The sequence below is a fragment of the Fukomys damarensis genome, unplaced genomic scaffold (genome assembly GCF_012274545.1).
Source record: "Fukomys damarensis isolate Sample0158 unplaced genomic scaffold, DMR_v1.0_HiC HiC_scaffold_23, whole genome shotgun sequence".
Classification (NCBI taxonomy): domain Eukaryota; kingdom Metazoa; phylum Chordata; class Mammalia; order Rodentia; family Bathyergidae; genus Fukomys; species Fukomys damarensis.
Genome location: NW_022900935.1, coordinates 17,769,089 through 17,789,643, shown reverse-complemented (window position 1 = coordinate 17,789,643; position 20,555 = coordinate 17,769,089). Strand labels below are relative to the sequence as shown.

Below are 20,555 nucleotides of genomic sequence, written 5' to 3'. Positions count from 1 at the left end.
CGGCTGGCGCGGGGCGGGGACCACTCCGCCCAACAGCTCGGCTCCGCTCCGAGCTCTGCTGGGGACGCGGGAGGCACTGAGACCCCGGAAGCCAGGCCGCCCCGCAGGACAGAGCTGCCCCTGCCTTGCCCCTCCTCCCTCTTGGCCCCTTCCCTTCCTCTCGGGACCCCAGCCCATCGACCTCCACTTCACCCGAGCCCACACGCAGACTCTGCCGCGCCCCCCTGAGCAGTGCTTGTCGCGGTCCAGCCTCTTTCTGGAGATCAAAGCCTGGACTGTCCTTACGCCACCCTCGGGTGCCCGCCTTTCCCCGTGACCCTGGACTTGGCTCTGGGCCCTCGCAGTCCCTGCTTGGCTTCTCTCCCTCTGTGTCTCTTCTGTCCTCTGTGTCTTCCCTGGGTGTTGGGGCCCCTCCCACCTGGGCCCCCAAGTCCAGCTTCACTATCAACTAGCGGACACATCCTCGGGCCACTTGTCACCCCCACCCCGTGAAGGGCCCCACTGTCTCTTACAGTGCTCTGGGGTCACCCTAGGCTCCTTCCTCTCCCTCCACTCCATCAGGTTCTCCAGACGGACACCAGTCCTCTTTCTACTCTAAATCTGATCCTGCCACTCCCTGATTCAAACCCTCAGTGGCTCCCCAGCACCTTCCAATACACTTTTAAAATCCCAACTTGTCACCACACCTCGGCTCTGGCCCCCAGTCTCCATCCTGCTGGGTGGCTAAACTTGTTTCTGTCGGGGACCCTCTGCTTTCTGTCCTCGGGTTTGGCGTGTTCCCGGGGGCGTGCTTTCTCTTTCTCTTCTTTCTCCACACCTTCCTCCCTCTTTCCTCCATCCCGGTGTCCTTTCTTTCTTTCCTCCTTCTCTTCCTCCTTCCTTTCTTTGAACCCAGAGCCTTTATGCTGAGCTACATCCCCAGCCTTTTATTTTTTTTATTTTTGGGTTTTTTTTTGTTTGTTTGTTTTGTTTTGTTTTGTTGAGACAGGGTCTCACTATGTAGTTGAGACTGAACTGGAATTCATTATATAGCCCAGGCTGGTCTTGAATGCACAGCGATCCTCCTGCCTCAGCCTTACAGGTGTGCACCACCATGCCTGGCTCCCAGCCTTTTTTTTTTTTTTTTTAATTATATTTTAAGATAGGGCCTGGCTAAATGGCTCAGGCTGTCCCTGTACTTGTGATCCTCTTGCCTCAGCCTCCCAGATTGTTGGGACTACAGACATGCACTGCCATGCCACCTATTTCCCTGGTTGTCACCTTGTCACTTCTTACTCCCTCAGTGCTCCAGGCCTTCTCCCAGCCCCTGGTGATGTCAGCTGCTGTCTGCCCATCCGTGACAGGCCCTTGTTCACCAGGAGTGTCCCTGTGCACAGGTGACCTGAGATTGCTCAGGGGTTGAGTGTTTCCTGCTGGAGTTCGGTCACATACAGGACTAGGTCTGTTTTGCACATCCTGGTGCGCTGTGCACAGCCCTCGGTGTTTGCCTGCCATCACTAGACCCCTTCCTATTCTGCACTTCTGGGCCCTGGCCCAGACAGCACTCATAAAGACTCAGTCCTCTGGGTCTGTTTCCCCATCCATAAAAAATAGAATAATACCGATCTGCTAGTGTCATTTTGAAGATTAAATAAGAGTACAAGTGTTCAGTGCCTGGCACAAAGTGGGTGCCAGCAAACAGCTCCTCCTTGCCCTGACTATGGGGCTTTAAGTCCAGAGGGCAGTGTGTGGGCCTGTGGGAACCTTCCTAGGGGTCATTTAGGGTGGCAAGGTCCTACTTTCCTAGGTGTAAACCTTATGTTTGCTTGAGAGTTCTGGGAGGTCGCTGATAGGCCCAGACAGATGCAGAAACTGATTGGGAGGGGAGAGATCTGTCCAGAGGTATATCCAGACCAGTTAATTCCTCCCCATCTGTGGAGGGTCCTTCTGCCTGTGTGGCTCAGCCCTGCAGAAAGTGGTGCATGGCAGCCAGTGGCTCAGTACTGGGACACTCACTGCCCCCTAGAGGGTAGTCCAGGTCAGCTCTGCTCTGTGACAGTGGCTCTTTCCCTCCAAACCAGGAGCAGCCTGGGTGAGGTATCTCCTGGTGACCAGGGTGATGTACATTTCTTCCTATCATTCCAAGTCCTCTGCAGAAGCCCCCTGGGCGGGAGCAGAGCAACTGTCACCTTCTCAGGCGCAGATCTACTCTGGGTCACAGCAATTCGGCTTCTGTCCTGTGTACTTTAGGAACGAGGCTGGCCCTGTGGGCTGCTCCGGCTTTCCTGCCCCTGACCCAGCCGGTCTCAGAGTAGCTTGGGAGAGCACTCAGAGAACATCGCCTGATGCCAGTGTGTCCTGTGTATGCGGTGTCCTGTAGCTCCTTCCCAGAGACCTTGACTTCCACCAGGAACTCGGAGCCAGTTCCAGGCCCAGGCTGTGGCTTTACTCGTGCTGCTCGGCCACAGGGGTGTTGTTGAGTGAGTCAGAGACCTGACTGGCAAGTGGGACCCAGAATCCCAGTCCCAGGGCTCTGTTCTATTGGTACAGGATCAGCACTGTTTCCAGTGCGCTCTGAGGCCCAGAGGAGAGAAGAAGCCTGGGTGAAGCTGAGGTGCTGCAGGAGTTGACACCTTCATGGAGGACAGGGCAAGCCCAGGCTCCTGCAGGAGCCCTCGGGCAGAGGGACAGCAGCAGGCCTGTCACCATCTCACTGAGCTACCAGGCCCTTTTACGTGCTACTGAGCAAGGTGCAGTCTCACCTGCATCACAGGTGTGGAAACCAAGGTCTGGTGAGGTCCAGGCTTGCAGGGGTCAAGGGCAGAACCCGGGTCAGAACCAGGTTCTAACAGCAACTGTCCTATATGCTTGTTTCCTCTTCTATAAAATGGGGACACAGAGCTCGGAAGGTGACAACCTGGCCATGCTAGGGTTTTTCTTTTTCCTTTTTTTTTTTTTTTTGGTACTGGGGATTGAACTCGCTTGTGAGGCAGGTGACAGAACCACTGAGCTAAATCCCAGCCCTTTGCTAGGGTGTTTTTGGCCTCCAGGTGGTGACCACCCATCAGTTTCTCAGCTATAAAATGTTAAGGCCAGTGACGATCACCTTAGCCGCTTCCTCTGGGCTGTTGGGGACCAGAGAGGGCATAGCCCTAGGTCCATCCAGATGCTTCATGTACCAGGAGAAACAGATGCATCCCCCCAAAGCTGAGAAAGCAGTGGCTGGCTCCTTGGAGTCCTGTCCATATCACCTCAGAGCAGTGGCCTCACCTCCTCTGAGTCTATTTCTTCCTTCACTCACTGAGCTCCGAGGGGCACCTAGAGCTCACAGAGCCTGCTGGAAAACCTTAGCTGCTGTTAGGGTTTTATTTCGACTGCAATTCACTTAGCTCTGAGTTCTACCTCTTCTGTGTAACCCGCCCCCCCCTTTTTGGTACCGGGGATTGAACTCCGGTCCTGTGCTTGCAAGGCAGGCCACCGAACCGCTGAGCTACATCCCCGGCCCTTCTGTAACCCCAAACAGAATTTCCCGCCCCCCGCTTTTGGTACCGGGGATTGAACTCCGGTCCTGTGCTTGCAAGGCAGGCCACCGAACCGCTGAGTTAAATCCCCGGCCCTTCTGTAACCCTTTAAAAAGAATTGTTGAACATTCCAATTGTATCCGGCACCTTTCTGTGGTCAAGTGGGAAGTAGAGGGAGGGGACAGGGTCAGGAACCACAGGAAAAGGGGCTGGAAGTACAGACTCTCTCGAGTCTGTGGGGGCTGACGGGTCCCTGCAAGTGACTGCCAGCCTTGGGAGGTGGGTAGGTTAGACCCTGGGAGTTGAGTGAGCTGCCAACAGCTTGGAGCAGGGCTGCTGCCTGGAAATGTGGCCGTGGGCACATGCCTGCCACCCATGGTCTCAGCTGCAAATTGTGGGTTCCTCAAGGGACTGAGGCTGGAGGGTCCCTGTGAAGAGCTGCCTCTCCATTTTCCCTCTGTGAGTGCTCAAGACTGCCATCACTAGGCAGGGAACATAGGCTGAGAACAACCTGAACAGAGAAAATGGCACTGCTGTGCAGAGAGGAGCAGGCTGCAGTCGATCCGCAGGAAGGACACACAACACCGAAAGGAAGTCGGGGTTTGCCAGGCACAGTGGCACACCTGTGATCAGCTCCTCGGGACACCAGTGCCAGGCTGGGTAATTTAGTAGGACCCTGTCTCAAAAATTCAAAAAGGGAGGAGGAGGTGGTAGTTCACTTGCCCAGCATGTGCAAGGCCCTGGATTCAGTCTGTACTGGAAAGAAAAGTGTGTATTTACTGTGACCCATGTGATAGTAGTCACTTGTCACTGCAGCACGATCCACTGAGAGCTGACTAATGCGCTGGCAGTTGTAAGCCTTGTAAACAGCAGCTATCATAGGATTGTTTTATTTCAGGTACAAAACAAGGTGCAGGGCTGAGCTTGCCAGGGCAGAATTTACAAACAGTGATGTTCAGAAGCAACAAAAAGTATCTCTCCTTTCTTTTACAGCCATACAAGAAGCCCCCATGTCACCTCACCCCCTGCCAGTCTTGTTGCCCTGCATCCTAACGGTGGCACTCGCTTTGCCTCTGTGATGAAAAACGAAACAAAAAGACAAAACTGGCTGTCCCCCACCTGCAGTTCGCCGACCAACCCAGAGAATGGCTGGGAGAGCCCACCCAGTGCACGTGTCCAGCATGCTCCTTTCTAGCATGGCCTCACTCATCTCCAAGGGAGGCTGGGAAATGGCTCCTAGGAGACAACTAGGACTGCCACAGAGACCACGACATGTGGCACCTCCACTTGGTGACACATCACACTGGGAGAGAAAGCAGAGGCTCCACCCCTCTCCTCGGATTCCAGGTGAGGACCCCCAGGGCCGGTCCCAGGTCTCTGGAGCAGCTCTCTGCCTGGCCATCAAGTTGGGGTTGGGACGGGCTGGCCAGGGACGCATAGATGGAGATCCGGGGCGCCCCCTGGTGGCAGTGCCGCGCCCCTGCCCCGCGGGAGCCGATAGCTGCTCTGTGGGCCCCAGATCCCGGACCAGTCCTAATGCTTCCCAACTGTACCCCGCCCGCCACAATCCTGGCTCCCACAGGTACCCCCTGGACCTCTGGGATGAACTTTCCTGCAAACGGCCCGCTGCCAAGGATCCTCTAGGGGAGGATGGATGGCGGAGGAGGAGGGCACGAGACTGGACAGGCGGGGGCTGGAGGGGCGGGGGTCACAGCTACCTGGTCTGAGTCCTGGCTTCCTTTGGCTTAGCCAGGTCCCGCGTTCTGCTCTAGCGGCCGGTGGGGGCAGCTGAGACACTAAATCACTCGGTAGGGGAGGTGACAGCGCCAGGCCCACATTCCGTTCCTGGCTGCCCCGCTGTCCGTGACACCTCCATGTATTCTTGGCTCGGCTGTGTGTGTGGGCATCCAGTCCCCCTGGAGATTTGCTCCCCTATCAGAACAGGTGTCCTGAAGTTTGCGATGACTGTTTCACCACAGCAAAGGGGACAAGGCCCAGGGAGCGTTCTCCGGTCCAAGCTCGGGGCTCATCCGTGGCCAGGAGGTGCAGAGGGCCAGTGGGTACCATGGCGTGGCTCTGCGGGGGCCAGGGACCCTGATGAGGCAGCCCAGCGCAGAGCTGGTGTGGGGAGCTCTTTGAAGGGGTGGAAACGCACTGGGGCAGAGGCGGGGGTTCGAGCAGGGAGGGACCCTAAGCTAACCTGCAGGGGCAGTAGGTACTGAGCTAGCTTTTGCTTCCAGGGACAGGGAAGTGACTGTCCACTCCATCACACTGTGGCTGGGTGTCGGGACTCCAGGCCAAGCCTGTCGGAATCCAGCGCCTTCTCCACACACAGCTGGGAAGTAAAGGTATGAATTATTAAGTGCATTTTACAGGCGGGGAAACTATGACTCAGAGTTTACATAACTTGGCCAGCAAGAAGGTAGAGTCTGTCACCCCACTCCAAGAGTCTCATGTCCTCATCTGTGAAACGCAGGCACAGTCCTTCCCATGGAGCTGTGAGAACCCAGCAACCGACCCCTCCCCCAGCACACACACACACACATGCGCGCATGCAATTAATAGGTGCACAGGCTGTGTTAGGTCCTTCACTTAGTCTCTTACACTTTCCAGGAACTGCAAGACCCTGTAATGTTCCAGTAAGAGGAATGAGCTGAGAGGAAGGGGAGCCAGTGTGCTCAGAGGGTTTCTAATCCTTGAAGATTCTCCTCCGAGGGGCAGGGACACCGGTGCCTGCAGTCACTGAGGTACTACTGCTTGCTAGGCTGCTGTGACATTTCTGATTTGGAGGAATCACCAAGAGGCCGAGGCTTTTCAAACTTCTTGGCTAGTTTGTCTTGCCAAGAGACATTCCAGGGAAAAGACAAGATTAATGAAAGCTCACTGCAAGAACCTCCAGTCAACTTGAATGTAGCTAATTGTCCCCATTATAGTCACCGGAGCTTGTGGTTGGAAAATGGGGCAGGGAACTGGGATTTCTCAGCTACCTTGTGCTGGGCTTGGAAGGCTTCCCGTGCTGTGCTGTTGCGAATAACGCCAGCATGAACACCTCTGTCCTAGAGCACTTGTCTCTGAGTTGTCACCTCAGGATAAATGTCCAGGAGTAGCTCACTGGCACAGCTTCTGCCATACGACCCTGCCCTCTGGAGCCCAAGGTGGTTTTGGGCTGTGCTGGTATCGGTTTCGTCTGGTACACTAGGGTAAGGCCACACAGCCGGGCTGTTCTAACTTGCATTTCTCTAGGAACATCTCAGGGTTCATTAATAGGCTAAGAAACCCCACCAATTGCCTGGGAAGTGTGAATTAAGGACAGATATTTTATCTTATAGAAGAAATACTTTTTGAGCCAGGAATGGTGGCTGGTGGCACATGCCTGTAATCTCAGCATTCTGGGTGCTGAGGCAGGAGGATCACTACAAGTTTGAGGCCAGCCTGGACTACATAGTGAATTCAAGGACAGCCTGAACTACATATGGAGAACCTATCTCAAAAAACAAAACAAGTGGCCAGGAATGTAGCTCAGTGGTGCCGTACCTGCCCTGGTACAACAAGACAGAAAAGAATTTTGATTTGGGGGCTACCAGGGAATGAACTCAGGACTTTACACTTGTCAGGCAGGTGCAGTGCCACTGAGCTAAATCCCTGGCCCCAAGAATTTTGATTCTTAATGAGATCAGCTTAAATTTCCACTTGCCTTTTGGAAAGCTTTTTTATTGTGGATATGATATATTTCTAGGAAACTGCATAAAACCTGAACGTCCATCTCATTAATCTGTCACAAAGAAAATGCCCAGTACAATTCCCACCAGGCAATAAACAGTGTATGTAATGCCAGGCCCAGGAAGGCCGGATGTCCCTTTGTAAGTGCCACCTCTTCCCTGTGTGGGAGCATATTCACTATTCTAATACTGTAGTTGAATTTTTAAAAACACCTAATTTAGTTTTGCCTGTTTAAAAATTTTCTAAGGGGCCTGGGATTTAGCTCAGTGGCACTGTGCCTTGCAAGGTGCTGAGTTTGATCCCCAGTTCTGAAAAAAAAAAAAAAAATTTTTTTTCAAACTTCGAACAGCAGTGTGTGCCCTTTCGTGCCCGGCTTCTCTGGGTTTGGGAACTTCATCTACCTCCCTTCAGGCACCTGAGGTTTGGTCACTGCAGTAGTTGCACAGTGCTTTGTTACAGAAAACAGACCGTGGCATACCTCTGCCTGTCAGAAAGAAAGACCTGGCTTTGCCTCCTGTTAGGGCTGTTGAATAGTGAGTGCTGCTTTCTGGTACTCAGTTGTCTGGCACTGGCCATGCCATTGGGGTCCACTATGCTTCTGGTAACAATATACCAAGGGGAGCTTTTCTTTGACTGTCCTTGCATTTTATTTATTGTTGACACAGGGTCTCATATATTCTAGGCTGGCCTTGAGTTCATGGTGATCCTCCTGCCTCAGCCTCCCAAGTCCTGGGGTTTCAGGTGTGCGCCACTATGCCCGGCTGTCCTTATATTTTAGTGGTGAAATGATTTTGAATCTGGGATTTTCCCTTGTACAGCTGGTGTTCCTGCACCAGGGATAGATTAATTTATTTGGATTTTAGCATTAAAAGTGAAACTCTTTGGAAGCTGCTGCTGCTGCTTGTGAAGACAAGTTGTTCCACATCTGGCTTCTCTGAATCCTCCCCAGGATGTGACTCCAACTTTTGCAGATGTATAGGAGTTTTTTTTTTTTTTTTTTTTTTTTTTTTTTTTTTTTTTTTTTTTTTTTTTTTTTTTTTTTTTTTTTTTTTTTTTTTTTATATCGGGGATCAAACTGGGACCTTGCGCTTACAAGGCAGGCAGCAGCACCACTGAGCTAAATCCCCAGCCCTCATCTTTGTCAATTTTGAACAGCCTTTCTCCGAGCCCCTAATTTGGACTAAGCTGCCCAAAAAGTGGCAGTAGCTCTACAGGGAGGCTGTGACTTTGCTCTTTTCTTGAAGCTGAAGGAATCTGAGGCTCCCTCTCCCTAGCCAATTGACCTTCCTGCCCAAGGCCCAGCCAACTTGCCTGCTTCCTGGCCTTTTTTCTTTTTTGGGTACTGGAGATCAAACTCAGGACCTTGTGCTGGCCAGGCAGGTGTTGTGTCACTCAGCTAAATCCCCCACCTTCCTGGCCTTGAATTGTCTTGATCTTGTCTCTCCTTCCACACGGTTCTCTAAGCTTCTGTGGAGAGTAAGAAGTGCCAGCATTGGGTGTGGTTGCACGTGACTGTAATCTCAGTACTCTGGGAGGCTGAGGCAGCAGGATCAAAAATTCAAGCCCAGCCTGGGCAATTTAGCGACTTAGTGAGACCTTGTCAAAACATTAATAAAAAAGGGCTGGAGATGTAGTGAGATGCAGTGAGAAAGCTCTGAGTTCAATCCCCTGTAACACACACGCAAACCAAAAAAAAAAAAAAAGTGCTTGGGGCTAAGGGTGTCCTTTTCGGGAAGAGCAATTGTCTAGCAAGTATAAGGCCCTGGATTCCATCCCCAGCACTGTGAAAACAAATAGCAACAAAAAACTACAAGAGCTACCTCCCCTTCTCTTTAAATTTGAAAACAGAGTCTTGCTAACTTGCTCAGGCTGGCCTCGAACTTGAATCCTTCTGCCTCTGCCTCCTAAATATCTGGAGGGACGAGAGTGTTACCACTGCAACTGGTGTCCTCGCTCTTCCTTTTTATTTATTTATTTATTTTTGGTACCGGGGATCGAACTCCAGTCCTTGAACTTGGGAGGCAGGCGGCAGAACCACTGAGCTAAATCCCCGGCCCTCTTTCTTCCTTTTTAAAAACCAGCTTCATTTGTAAGTATCTGTGTGTGACATAAAAATTTCCTCCTGGGAGGGAGAATTCGATCAGCTAAAACTTTTGCTGACTATAGTAAAATAGGACCGTAGCCACTACTGCATGGTATGATTGAAAAATACAGTGACTGTTTAAAGTTTTTAAATTACAGTAAAAAAAGACACACTTCATGAATCCCTCTCAGAATACGCCACTCTGAACACAACCCACCGTCCTTGCCACTTTCTGAAGCAGTTCTGAAAGTCCTTTCCTGTGTGTGAGTTGCTCTGTCCTGGCTGCCTCAGTGACCTCAGTCAATTAAAGATATCTCCCTTGCGCGGTCATTTTGACTTTGGGAAAGAGCCAGAAGTCGCATGCAGCAGATCTGAGATTAAGGTGGACGAGGCCCGCATGATGTCCTACGAGCCTGCCTTTTTGTTGGGCGGCACGCAGCAGCATTCGCTGTAGTTTTTGATCACACTTGCAAAGAGACACGAGGAGGACGTCCAGAACTGCTTCAGAAAGTGAAAAATGGTGGTGTATGAAGTGAGAGAGAGAGGGAGTTTTTTGTGGGGAGGGTTAATGGCAATGTGTCTTTTACCGTAATACATTTAAAAAATTGAAATCCATGATATTTCTTGGTCACCCTTATACTTTTTTGGATGTGTCTCATGTTAATTTATGTATTTTAAATAATTTCCCTTTGCTTTCCTTTGCCTTCCTTACTGCCTACAGACCATCGTTAAAAGTGCTATTCAGTGCAGGTTTGGCCAACTCTTTTCCTAAAGAGCCACCAGCAAATGTTTCAGACTTTGAAGGCTCACCTGTCCCTGTCCCAGGGACTGCACTTGACCTGCACACTGAGATGGGAATTTGGTATAACTTTTATATATCGTGAAACATTCCACCTTTCCAACCACTGAAAAACATAGTGACTGTGGTGGCACACGTGAAAAGAGGGGCTGGATTCACACATGGGTCACAGGATGCTAAAGGGAGACCACCGAGAGGCCTGAAGAGGGGGCACTGCCTGCCGATCGGTAGACAGGAGCCATCAGATTGACTCCTGCACCTTTAAAAAAAGTAACAGACAGTACATTTGCAGAAAAATGGAGAAGTGGAGTTCCTGTCTCCCTCTCCTGCCCCTCCTCCCCTTCCCTTCCTCCTGTTACTTACATCTCTCCTAAGTGTGGAATGCGCATTTTAGTTGACGAATTGACACCTCATTATTACTAAAGCCCAGTTCTGCCACGGGGAAAGTGAGGTGTCCTCCACGACAGCAGCCACACAAGCTTCCCGGGCTCTGAAAATCACCTGGGTTCCACACGCTGGTCCCTCCCTCTCTCCCTGGCCATCTTTCCGCTGTCTCCAGTTTTGCCTTTTCTGGAGGATCAGTTAGAATCATAAGGTGCGTACCTTTTCGGACTGGCTTTCACATAGCAATATGCATTTAAATTGTCTCCACGTCTTTTGTGACTTAATAGCTCATTTCTCATTGATGAGTAATATTCTATTATTGCAACTAGTTGTACCAGTTTCTGTGCCCCCCACCCAAGCGCTCCACCACTGAGCCGCAGCCCCCACCCCACTGATTTTGTGTAATTTGGACAGCATCAGACATTGAGCTCTCACTGTTGGGAGCCTCCTGCTTACTGTGCAGAAGCTACTGCCACTCCCATTTTGCACAGGAGTCTGAGGCACAAAGAGGTGGGTCACTGGCCCAGGCAGAGCAGGAAATGGGGCAGAAGCAGGGCCAGGCTCCAAACACTGCTCTAAGTCTTTTGTTGGTGGGGGGTACTGGGAATTGAACTCAGGACCTTGAGCTTTCTAGGCAGGCAGCAGAACCACTGAGCTAAGTCCCCGGCACTACTGCTCTAGCTTTTAAGCAGGAGAGGGATGGGCCAAGTCTGCACAGAAAGCAGTGCTGGGCTTAGGCATGTGGGCCAGGCCCTGATGAACCAAGGCTACTGCCTACCTGCAACAGAGCAAGTCCCTGAAAGGAGAGAAGCTGTGAAGAAATCCTCAGTAGGGGGACCTGCTGCCCCTCCCTTGAGCCCGTCCCACCCTCTCTTCCCCCCAACATCCTCCCAGTCAAACACAGCTGCTAATGCAAAATGGTGGGGTCGGGTCAGGAGGGTTATTTGGCTCCTGGATGGGGACTGGATGGGACTTGGGAGCTAACCAGTGTCTGTGGGCTCTGCCCCATCCCTCCATCGGAGCAGCTCATTCTCCAAGCTCGGAGTCTGTCCAGTGTGGAACAGAAGCTGCCCCTCTTCCCCCTCTGAGATGAGGGGGAGGTGAGGACAGAGTGTTAGATCAGGTCACTGAGCTCTGACCCAGACAGAATCTGGAGCTCCCCATCTTGTTCAGGACACTGGGGACAGGGAGCTAGCTCAGTGGCATTATGCCTGCCTCACAAGCACAAGGACTTGAGTTCGATCCCTGGTACCAAAAAAAAAAAGGACCCTTCCATGAGCTGGCCATGGTGGCACACTGAATCCCAACACTCAGGAAGCTGAGGCAGGAGGATTGCTGGGAGTTTGAGGCCAGCCTGGGTTATATAGCAAGACCCTGTCTCAAAAAAAAAACCAACCAACTACCCCCCCAACCCTTCCATGAGCCATGCATGACGGTGATGCCTGTAATCCCAGCACTCAGGGAGACTGAAGCAAGACAAATTGGGAGTTCAGCCTGGGCAACTGAATGACTTAGTGAGAGCCTGTCTCAAAGTAAAAAAAAAACAAAAACAAAAAACAAAGAAAAAGAGCTGGAGATGTATCTCAGTGTAAAGGCCGAGTTTAATCCCTAGTACTGCAAACAAAACAAAACCAACCTTCCCTTGCTTCCGTCTCCCCTGGGACATATACATATCAGCCTCAGAACCAGAGAGGCCCTTCCCAAATGCCTGGGATTTACATTTCTTTTTTGGGCCCTCCTCTGCAGGATGAATACAGCCACCTCACTCCACATGCTTAATCTTGGGCTAAGAGCTGCTGGCATGCAAGTGAGGCAAGTCTCCTGGGTCTAGGCTAGAATGTGGGAACTGGGTGTGGTGTTGCACGCCTGTAATTCCACCCGTGCTGGGATGAAGCAGGAGGATCTTGAGTTTGAGGCCACCCTGAGGAACACAGAAGGCATGAGCAAAATATACGCTGAGTACTTAAAAGTTTAAAAAAATGTATTACCGTAGCCAGGTGTGGCTGGTGCACATCTGTAATCCCAGTACTCAGGAGGCTGAGGCAGGAGAATTGCTAGAGTTCAAAGCCAGCCAGGACTAGACAGAGTTTGAGACCAGCCTGCCTGAACTACATAGCAAGATCCTGTCTTATTTTTTTTAAAAAAAGGTGGAGGCCAGGTTGGCAGGCCCTGGAGACAGGGAGTATAGGGGCCACCAGACTGCCATTGGTACCAGTGTATCTGTTCCTGTTCATCTGCTTTAGGCGATCTTGGTTGCTTCCTGACAAGGCCTGACAATTGTGAAGAGCTACTCGTAAGTATTTGAATGCAGGTTTTTCTGTGGGCATGTTTTCAACTTAAGTAAATACAGAGACACTGCAGGATAGTAAGAATACGTTCAGCCTTGTGAGAAACTGTTACATATGTTGGTTGGACATTATGCTAATAACATCTGCACTGGGGTCTAAAACTACTGATCCCAGGATTTTACTGAGAAAAAGATTAAATTATATAGGAGAGTCCCTAATGTTATCACTGGTACACCTTCAGAACTCAGCGGATGACAGTTTGTTTTTCTCACGTTGCTTTATCCGGAGTGTAATATAGATGAGTGTAAAAATTGCTGATCACCATTGGACATCCTATGTACAAATGGAATTCCCATACCATTACCATTAAATTCAAAGAACATGGTGCTGAATTCATTTGGCTACAATCAATATGCTTATACATTTAAGCGAGAACTTTCCAATGCTCCTAAGTGAAATAGGAGTTGCTGTGTCAGGGTGAAATTATATAAATATTTAAAAAAAATATATATTTTTGCCAGGTGTGGTGGTGCACACCTGTAATCCCAGCACTTGGGAGGCTGACGCAGGAGGATCGCTGTGAGTTCGAGACCAGCCTGGGCTACACAGTGAGTTCCAGAGCAGTCTGAACTACATACTGAGTAAAAAAACCAAACAATATATTTTTATATATTTCAAAAAACAAAACAAAAAAAAAACAAACAAACAAACAAAAAATATATATATATATATTTCTTGCACTAGCACTAGGGATGAACCCAGGGTTCTTGAGCATGCTAAGCACACGCTAAGCTACTCCCAGTGTGGGCTTCTGAATTTATGAAACAATATCCTCTTTATAGGGAGAAAGTCATTCACTGGAGACCGACAAATTTTACTGAAGCCCTTGCCTTGTCAAGATGTCAAAGAATGCACCCAGGTAAGGTATGGGAAGCTCTAAGGATACTCGTTTCTTTAGTTTGGTCACCAAAACCTGTTTCTACATGGGTCTTACCTTTCCCCACACCTCAGAGCTGCTTCATCATCTTGGAATCTCTTGAGTACCCTTCCTCAGGCACCTGCCAAGCCTAGCTGGCTGTTCCTCTTCTGCTGCCTGTCACAGCCTCTGACCAGGCTCCGTGGCATCTGGCACTGTATGTCAAGTGCTGGTTTCCTGATCCAGACCCTCACACTACTGCCAGGTCCAGGACAAAGGTCCACACCATGCACCCTGCTGGCTCACTTTGAGTCCCCAGTACGTCGGGGATGGAGGTACTGAAGCTGTCTAGGATCCAACCTGTCTTGCTAATTTTCCTCCCTAATGCCCACCATCAAGCCCCACATTCGCAGGCCCACTGCATGTGCTCTCCCAGCTCCATGGCTGTGCTCAGAGATGCTTTTCTCACTTGTACACCAAAGTCCCAAAGGTAAACTTTGATGCTTCTGACCTGAAGTTGTTTTTGGAGACAAGATCTCGCTATGTAGTTCAGGCTAGCCTTGAACTCAGTGATCCTCCTGCCTTTCAAGTGCAGAGATTACAGGTAAGAGACACTCTGCTTTTATACTCCCAGAGCGCCCAATAGGTTTTGTCTACAGGTGAGAAGACAGCAGTGTGAGAAACGGCTGTCTCCTCCACTTGCAGCACTTGTACGAGGGTGCCCTAGCTTCCTCTCCACTTTGATAGTTTTCCCCCCTGGTTGTGGATTAGCTCAAATCCTAGTGATTAGAGGATCACAGTGTACAGATCATGGCAAGTTCAACAAAAAGCATGGAAGAAAGAAGTGCCTGTTCATGAAAAACCCACTGACGATGCTCCGGTAATTTTCGAATGACTTCATTTCTTATCAGGTTGGCCACAAACAAGAGAATCCTAGAATCAGAATCCCAAAATCATAAATTCTGGGAAATTTGCCTTCATTCTCCTGGGTGAGAAAAGTCCTCTGGGAAACGCTGGCTTCCTACCACAGGTGACCCCAAGGAACAAAACAGGAAATATCAAGATACATCAGGAAATGTAACTTTGATTCAAGCACCATGAAATTTTGTCAAGCAAAAATAGTCTTTATTCAAATTTAATGGAAACAGGGGTCACTATACTTTGCAAGACGGGGAAAAAATAAAATTAAAAAAAATTCTTTTCTTTTAATATAAAACAATATAATCACAATACCAGAATATGGAACTCTACAGTTTATTTCCTATGGGTAACTGCAGGTGTCAATTTTCCTCGACTGTGCTATTCACAACTGTGTTAAGTCCAAAAGTATGAAACCAAAGTGGTAGAAACTGAAGACTTAGCACTTTTACTAAATGGCATACATCAAAGGGCATCAATTCAAGGGCAAAAATGGTTGAACTCACCATACCTACCTATGCCATCATTCCAGCCTTAAAGCTGTCCAGGTACCGAGCTCCCCGTAGGATAGGCCAGGCCTGCGAGCCAAGGCGTTTTGGATATTCTACTCTGGGCCATGAGGAAAGGGGGTTTCGAAGAGTTTTTTTTCAGTTGAGCAGGAAGGCCTGGCGCCAGGAGGCTTTACTGAGAGGAAGCACTTAGATTTAACAATTATAGACACACCATTAGGGGAGTTAAAAATGTACAGCAGTGATGGATGTTCTACTTCAATCACTTGTGCTACAGCTACCAAACATGTACAAAAGACTTCTTGGGTAGTTCCAGCCATGGTCGGAGCCAGTTAGGACCCTGAATGGGACCTAGATCTAGACCGGGAGGGCGATCTGGAGGCAGACCTGGATCGAGACTTAGACCGAGACTGGGTTTTTGAAGCTGACTTTGATCTGGAGCGTGATTCTGTCGGGGGGTTTGGCTTTGATTTGGAGTTGGACCTTGACCTGGATCGGGTCTCCGGATTGGGGACGGCACCCTCACTCTCCCCTTGGCCTTCCCCCTGACCAGACTCAGCCTTGGCGTGTTCTCGCTCCTCTGACACTGAGCGCGACTGTGACCTGGACTGCGAGCGGTCGGTGTCGTCCTCCTTCTTCTTCTTCTTGCTGCTGCTCGCCTTGCTGTCTCGCTTGCTGCTGCGCTTCCTGCTCCGCTCGCTCTTGCTGCGGCTCCGGCTGCGACTGCGGCTCTCCTCCCGGCTTCTCTTCCTGCCCTTCCTCTTATCCTTGCTTTTGCTGCGGCTCCGGCTGCGGCTGCCCCCTTTGCTCCCACTCAGGCTCCTGCTCTTGAGGCGGCTCTTCTCCTGGCTCTGGCTCTTCTCCTGGCTCCGGCTCCTGCTCATGCTCTCTCGCTTTCCCTCGTCCACTCTCCTCTCTTGGCTCCTGCTCCTGCTTTTACTCTTGCTTTTATGCCGGCTGGGACTCCGACTCTTGGGTTTCCCAGTGCTGTCGTTGTTCTGGATCTTGTCTTCAGCATGGTCTTTACTCTTGCTGCGGCTTTTGTTTGCGCTGCGGCTTCGGCTGCGGCTCTTGTCGTCCTTGCTGGGGCTCCTGCTTTTCTCCTTCTTGCTGCGGCTGCGACTCTGGCTGCGAGTGCGGCTCTTGCTCCGGGAGTGGGAGCCTGACCTGAGGAGACAGGGCACGTGGTATCACACTTCATGCTAACAGGGATGAAAGACCACGGTGGCCCTGCCAAGGACCGCTCTCCCCTGCAACTCTAATGTGGAGCTGGAAAAGCCAGAGTGAGGGGAGATGGGTGACAAGTAAAATCAAAGTGAGCATGCTGCAGCTCTTTCCTACCAACTTCCCTGATCCCAAGGCAGACCCACCTAGACTGGGATTGACTGCTTTTGCTGCTACCACTTCGGCTTCTGCTCTTCCGGGAATGTCTGCTTCGAGAGCGAGACCTGTGGAGAGAAAGAAACTTTTAACTTGCTGACAAAGGGCTAATGACAGTCAACCAGGACGTTCTTTTTTATTTACAGTGCTGGGGATTTAACTTAGGGCCCTGTGTATGCGAGGCAAGTGATCCACCACTGACCCCAAAATATTCTTTCAACCCAAACATGGACACTTCCAGCCAAGCATGCTAGTGCATGCTGTTAATTCCACCCACCTGGGAAGCGGACGCAGGAGCATTAAGTTCCAGGTCAGTTTGATCAACTTATTAGACTGTGCTTCAAAATGCAATAAACAAAAAGGCTGGAGATACAGCTTAGTGGTAGAGCACTTGCCGAGTATGCACAAGGCCCTGGGTTAAATGTTCAGTATCATGCTACCACCAAAAACAAACAAAAAAACATACAACTCTGGCTATGTCTAGACACAAATTGACAAATTCTTTCCTGTGTTTAGACTCAAGGATGCAGCCTCCTACATTCCACCTAGATGGCACACCTGGAACTGACTCCAACCTCTGACTCGGATTTTCTCCCTAGATCTGCTCCTTTGATTGGGCTATTGCCACTAATGCTACTGTGGTTTACCCAGTTCCTCATGAGAAACGATAGCCATCCTTGAAGCCATCCCCTTATGTACCGACAGTTCCATCTCTTCATCCTCTGCAGTCCACCTGCCTTCACTGCTGCTTCTCTGGCCCACTACCATCCCTCCCTGGAAGCACAGTGAGTCTCCTACCTTGCCCTCCTGCAAACACTCTTCCCTTTACTTTCTCTTCCCCTTTCTATGACTGGAGAGCTGTCCTACAGATTCTCTAAGCTTCAGAAATCCATGAATAAGCCAAGACTACAAACTTTTTTTAGTACTTCCTATTGAAGGCAACTGGGGCTCTTGGGGGTAATGATTGATCCTATGTATAGGGCAGGAAATGCACAAGATGTGCCTAGGACATATCACTGAATGGGAGAGGGAAATGTTCAGAGCCTCCTGATACCATTACCTATAAAGGCTCTTACCAGAAATGTCTAACCTACATCTCAATCAGACCTGTATTCCACCTTATAGGAAGTCCAGGGGATAATCACTCAGCAGTTGCAAAAGAAAACAGATGGATTCAGAATACTGAATGGTACTTAAAAAGCTAAGAAAAATAAATGTCATGATGTGTATGGGTTAGCACCAGGTTAATGAGATTTAATAACCTTTTGTAATATATGACTACATTAGATCCTGATCAGGAAAAAAATCTAGCTATAAAGTCATCCATGGAGGCCAGGCATGGTGGCACACACCTGTAATCCTAGCACTCAGAGGAGGCTGAGGCAGGAGGATCGCTGTGAGTTTGAGACCAGCCTGAGCTACATAGTGAGTTCCACATCAGTCTCACTACATAGTGAGACCTCGTCTAAAAAAAAAAGACATCCATGGAACCATTGGGGAAGTCTGAATAAGGCTTGGACACTAGGGGACTGATGAAATTACGTGTATTAATGTTCTTAGGGGAAAACCTAAAACTGGCTATAATCATTCTTGGAGACATATTGATTATGACAGTCAAGTTCCAGAATTTCCACAACTCTTTCAATGGCAAAAATACATGAATAGTATGTATAAATATATACATATATTTGCAAATATACAGAGAGAGGAGAGAAAGAAAAGGCAAAATACCTCTAAAGCTGAGACATACAAGTATTCATGAACTAGTCTTTCAAGTATTATGTTTGAAAATGACTACAATTAAAGGTATGAGGAAATAGTAAAGTACATTTATATAAAATCAAACAAAAACAAAAGACTGAAGATATAGGAACCAACTGGAAGGGCTCCCAATGACCACAAAGAGAAACTTAAGCATTAAAAAATTACGACTGTAGGCTGGGGATTTAGCTGAGTGGCACAGCACATGCCAGGTCCTGAGTTTGATCCCTGGTACCAAACAAACAAACAAAAAACTGTAGGGGGATGCATAAGATCAAAATATAGGCACTGAAACAACAAAAACTGGTGGCGGGGGGATGAGGGGGTAAAAATGATTAAAGTATGTTATGTGCATGTATGATTTTGCCTAAATGAAACCCATGATCTGTATAACCAATATGCATTAATAAAAAAGGTGTGAAACTGCCTATTAACAGGTCAAACATTAGATACATATACACCCAAGAACTTCTTCATAATGATCCTAGGCAGTAACCACTGTCATCTTTGAAGGGTGCTACGGCACTAAATATTCTACAAGCTAGTAGGTTCAGGCGGACAACTCTAGGTGCACTTAACCATCTATCATCATTCAAAGCAGGACATCTGCAGATATCTCTTAAATTGTGCAACATGAAGTATGTATTACCATGATGTGGTCTTGCTAAAATATGTCTTTTTAGCCAGGTGTGGTGCCACATGCTGATAATCCCAGCACTGAGGAGGCTGAGGCAGGAGGATCACCGTGAATAAGGTCAGCCTGGGCTACATAGTGAAGCTGACCTGAACCACATCACATAATGAGGCCCTGCCTCAAAAAAAAAAAAAAGTCTTTTTTCTGATGTCCCAAGATCTAACTGTGAGCTCATAGGAAATACGAGAAACGTGGTAAAGGAATGTGTTAAACTCTACCCTAATGATGCAGCTAGCAAAATCTAAACTGTGGGATAATCTTCAACACAGATGACCTTATTTCTTCAATATAAATACATGAGAAACAGAGACAGGGTGAAGGGGAAATGCCAGTAAATTAGAAGGAATATGAAGAGACATGCCCTCTGACTACAATTCGATTCCTACACAGGATTCTGAAACAATCAAACCAACTGCAGAAATACCTATTTAAGACAACTGGGAAAATATAAATACAAACTAGATATTAAGTGACAGAATTATTAAAAATATAAAATTGTTAATGATAGAATTTTAAAAACTGGGTGATAGGTATAATGGGATTTAGGGCTCATTAAATTATTTTCTCCAATGCTTTATGTATTAGAAGTCTCCAGTGACTTCTCATTCCTTACACCCAGAACCTATCCTGAGTCTCAGCATCATCTAGCCCCTCTCTGCCTTACCTCAAGCTACTTTCCTTCATTTCAGTCCTGGTACTACCCTTTCTAATCTGGGAGATTCCGTCCCTCGGGCCTTCAAGAACACCCTTCTCTGCTAAGAAGGCACTGCCCCCTCCTCTGCCTTCTCTCTCTCCAATTCATCTTTTCAGGCTAGGCTTTTATGGCGTCATTAGGGAAGCCTCTGCCAACTCTCCAGATTACTTGTGCTGTGTGCATTTCTATCAATGAACCTGTCAGCATGGTAGCCATTTGCTTAGTGCTGGTCTTCTCTAGTAAGAGCAGGGTCAGACTTGTCTCGCTCTCCAATGCTTTCCTGACACTTAACTTGGTGCCTGGCCTGGGGGCAGAGCAACTGCCAAACATGACAGATTCTGTACTCTTGAGTGGCTGGTGTATTTATGAGAGTAACCAAGAAACCAGTAACCATGTGTGCCCCTAGACAGAGTATTACTATAGTGCCCCCAGAAGAAGTGTTAAAGGTCACTGATTGCTGTTTCAGAGAAAGGACTTTATGTCTAATTGTACTCATGACAAAAGAGTTCAAGAGTTTTATAAATAAATGTTCAGTTCAAAGTTTCAACTTATTGAACCAAATGAGATCTAAGCTATGGAGCACCCAAACAGGGGAACACCAGCCAATTATCTGTGTGATCATTAATAAACTGATGGTGAGTGCCAATACATGAAGGACACTGTTAACAAGTACCTTGAATGACTCCGGCTCCTGGAATAGGATCGGCGCCGTCTAGAACCTGGCTTGTCTTCAACCAATCTGATTTTTCTGCCATTGACTTCAGTTCCATCCAACTTTTCCAAAGCTCTTTTCATATCAGAGTAAGATACAAATTCAATCACTCCTTCATTTTTGCGCCCCTTGTGAGCATCTGCATAGGTGACTTCTCCTGCCTGACGCATATAATCCTTAAAAAAAAAACAAAAACC

The 20,555-nt window shown here is 48.7% G+C and overlaps 1 protein-coding gene and 1 long non-coding RNA gene across 8 annotated transcripts in view; one reads left to right on the top strand and one right to left on the bottom strand.

The window, feature by feature from the left end:
• The first annotated feature begins 2,465 nt into the window (after nucleotides 1-2,465).
• Nucleotides 2,466-20,555, top strand: part of LOC104867564 — a 22,200-nt gene continuing 4,110 nt past the window's right edge. The window contains exons 1-8 of one of the 7 annotated variants that reach the window (XR_781814.2): nucleotides 2,466-2,729; nucleotides 4,494-4,847; nucleotides 5,741-5,848; nucleotides 6,114-6,247; nucleotides 12,634-12,779; nucleotides 13,617-13,693; nucleotides 17,014-17,282; nucleotides 18,942-18,975. This is a non-coding gene — a long non-coding RNA (uncharacterized LOC104867564). Of the gene's footprint in view, nucleotides 2,730-4,493; nucleotides 4,848-5,740; nucleotides 5,849-6,113; nucleotides 6,248-12,633; nucleotides 12,780-13,616; nucleotides 13,694-13,785; nucleotides 14,770-17,013; nucleotides 17,283-18,941; nucleotides 18,976-20,555 lie in introns of those variants that run through there. The other 6 variants (XR_781813.3, XR_781810.3, XR_781806.3 and 3 more) reach the window with 6 other exon arrangements.
• The window catches only part of Srsf4 (serine and arginine rich splicing factor 4), an 18,615-nt gene continuing 12,832 nt past the window's right edge, over nucleotides 14,773-20,555 (bottom strand). The window contains 3 exon segments of the mRNA XM_033767819.1: nucleotides 14,773-16,284; nucleotides 16,488-16,565; nucleotides 20,320-20,534. Coding sequence (XP_033623710.1) covers nucleotides 15,450-16,284; nucleotides 16,488-16,565; nucleotides 20,320-20,534 — 1,128 coding nt within the window. The 3' untranslated portion in view covers nucleotides 14,773-15,449.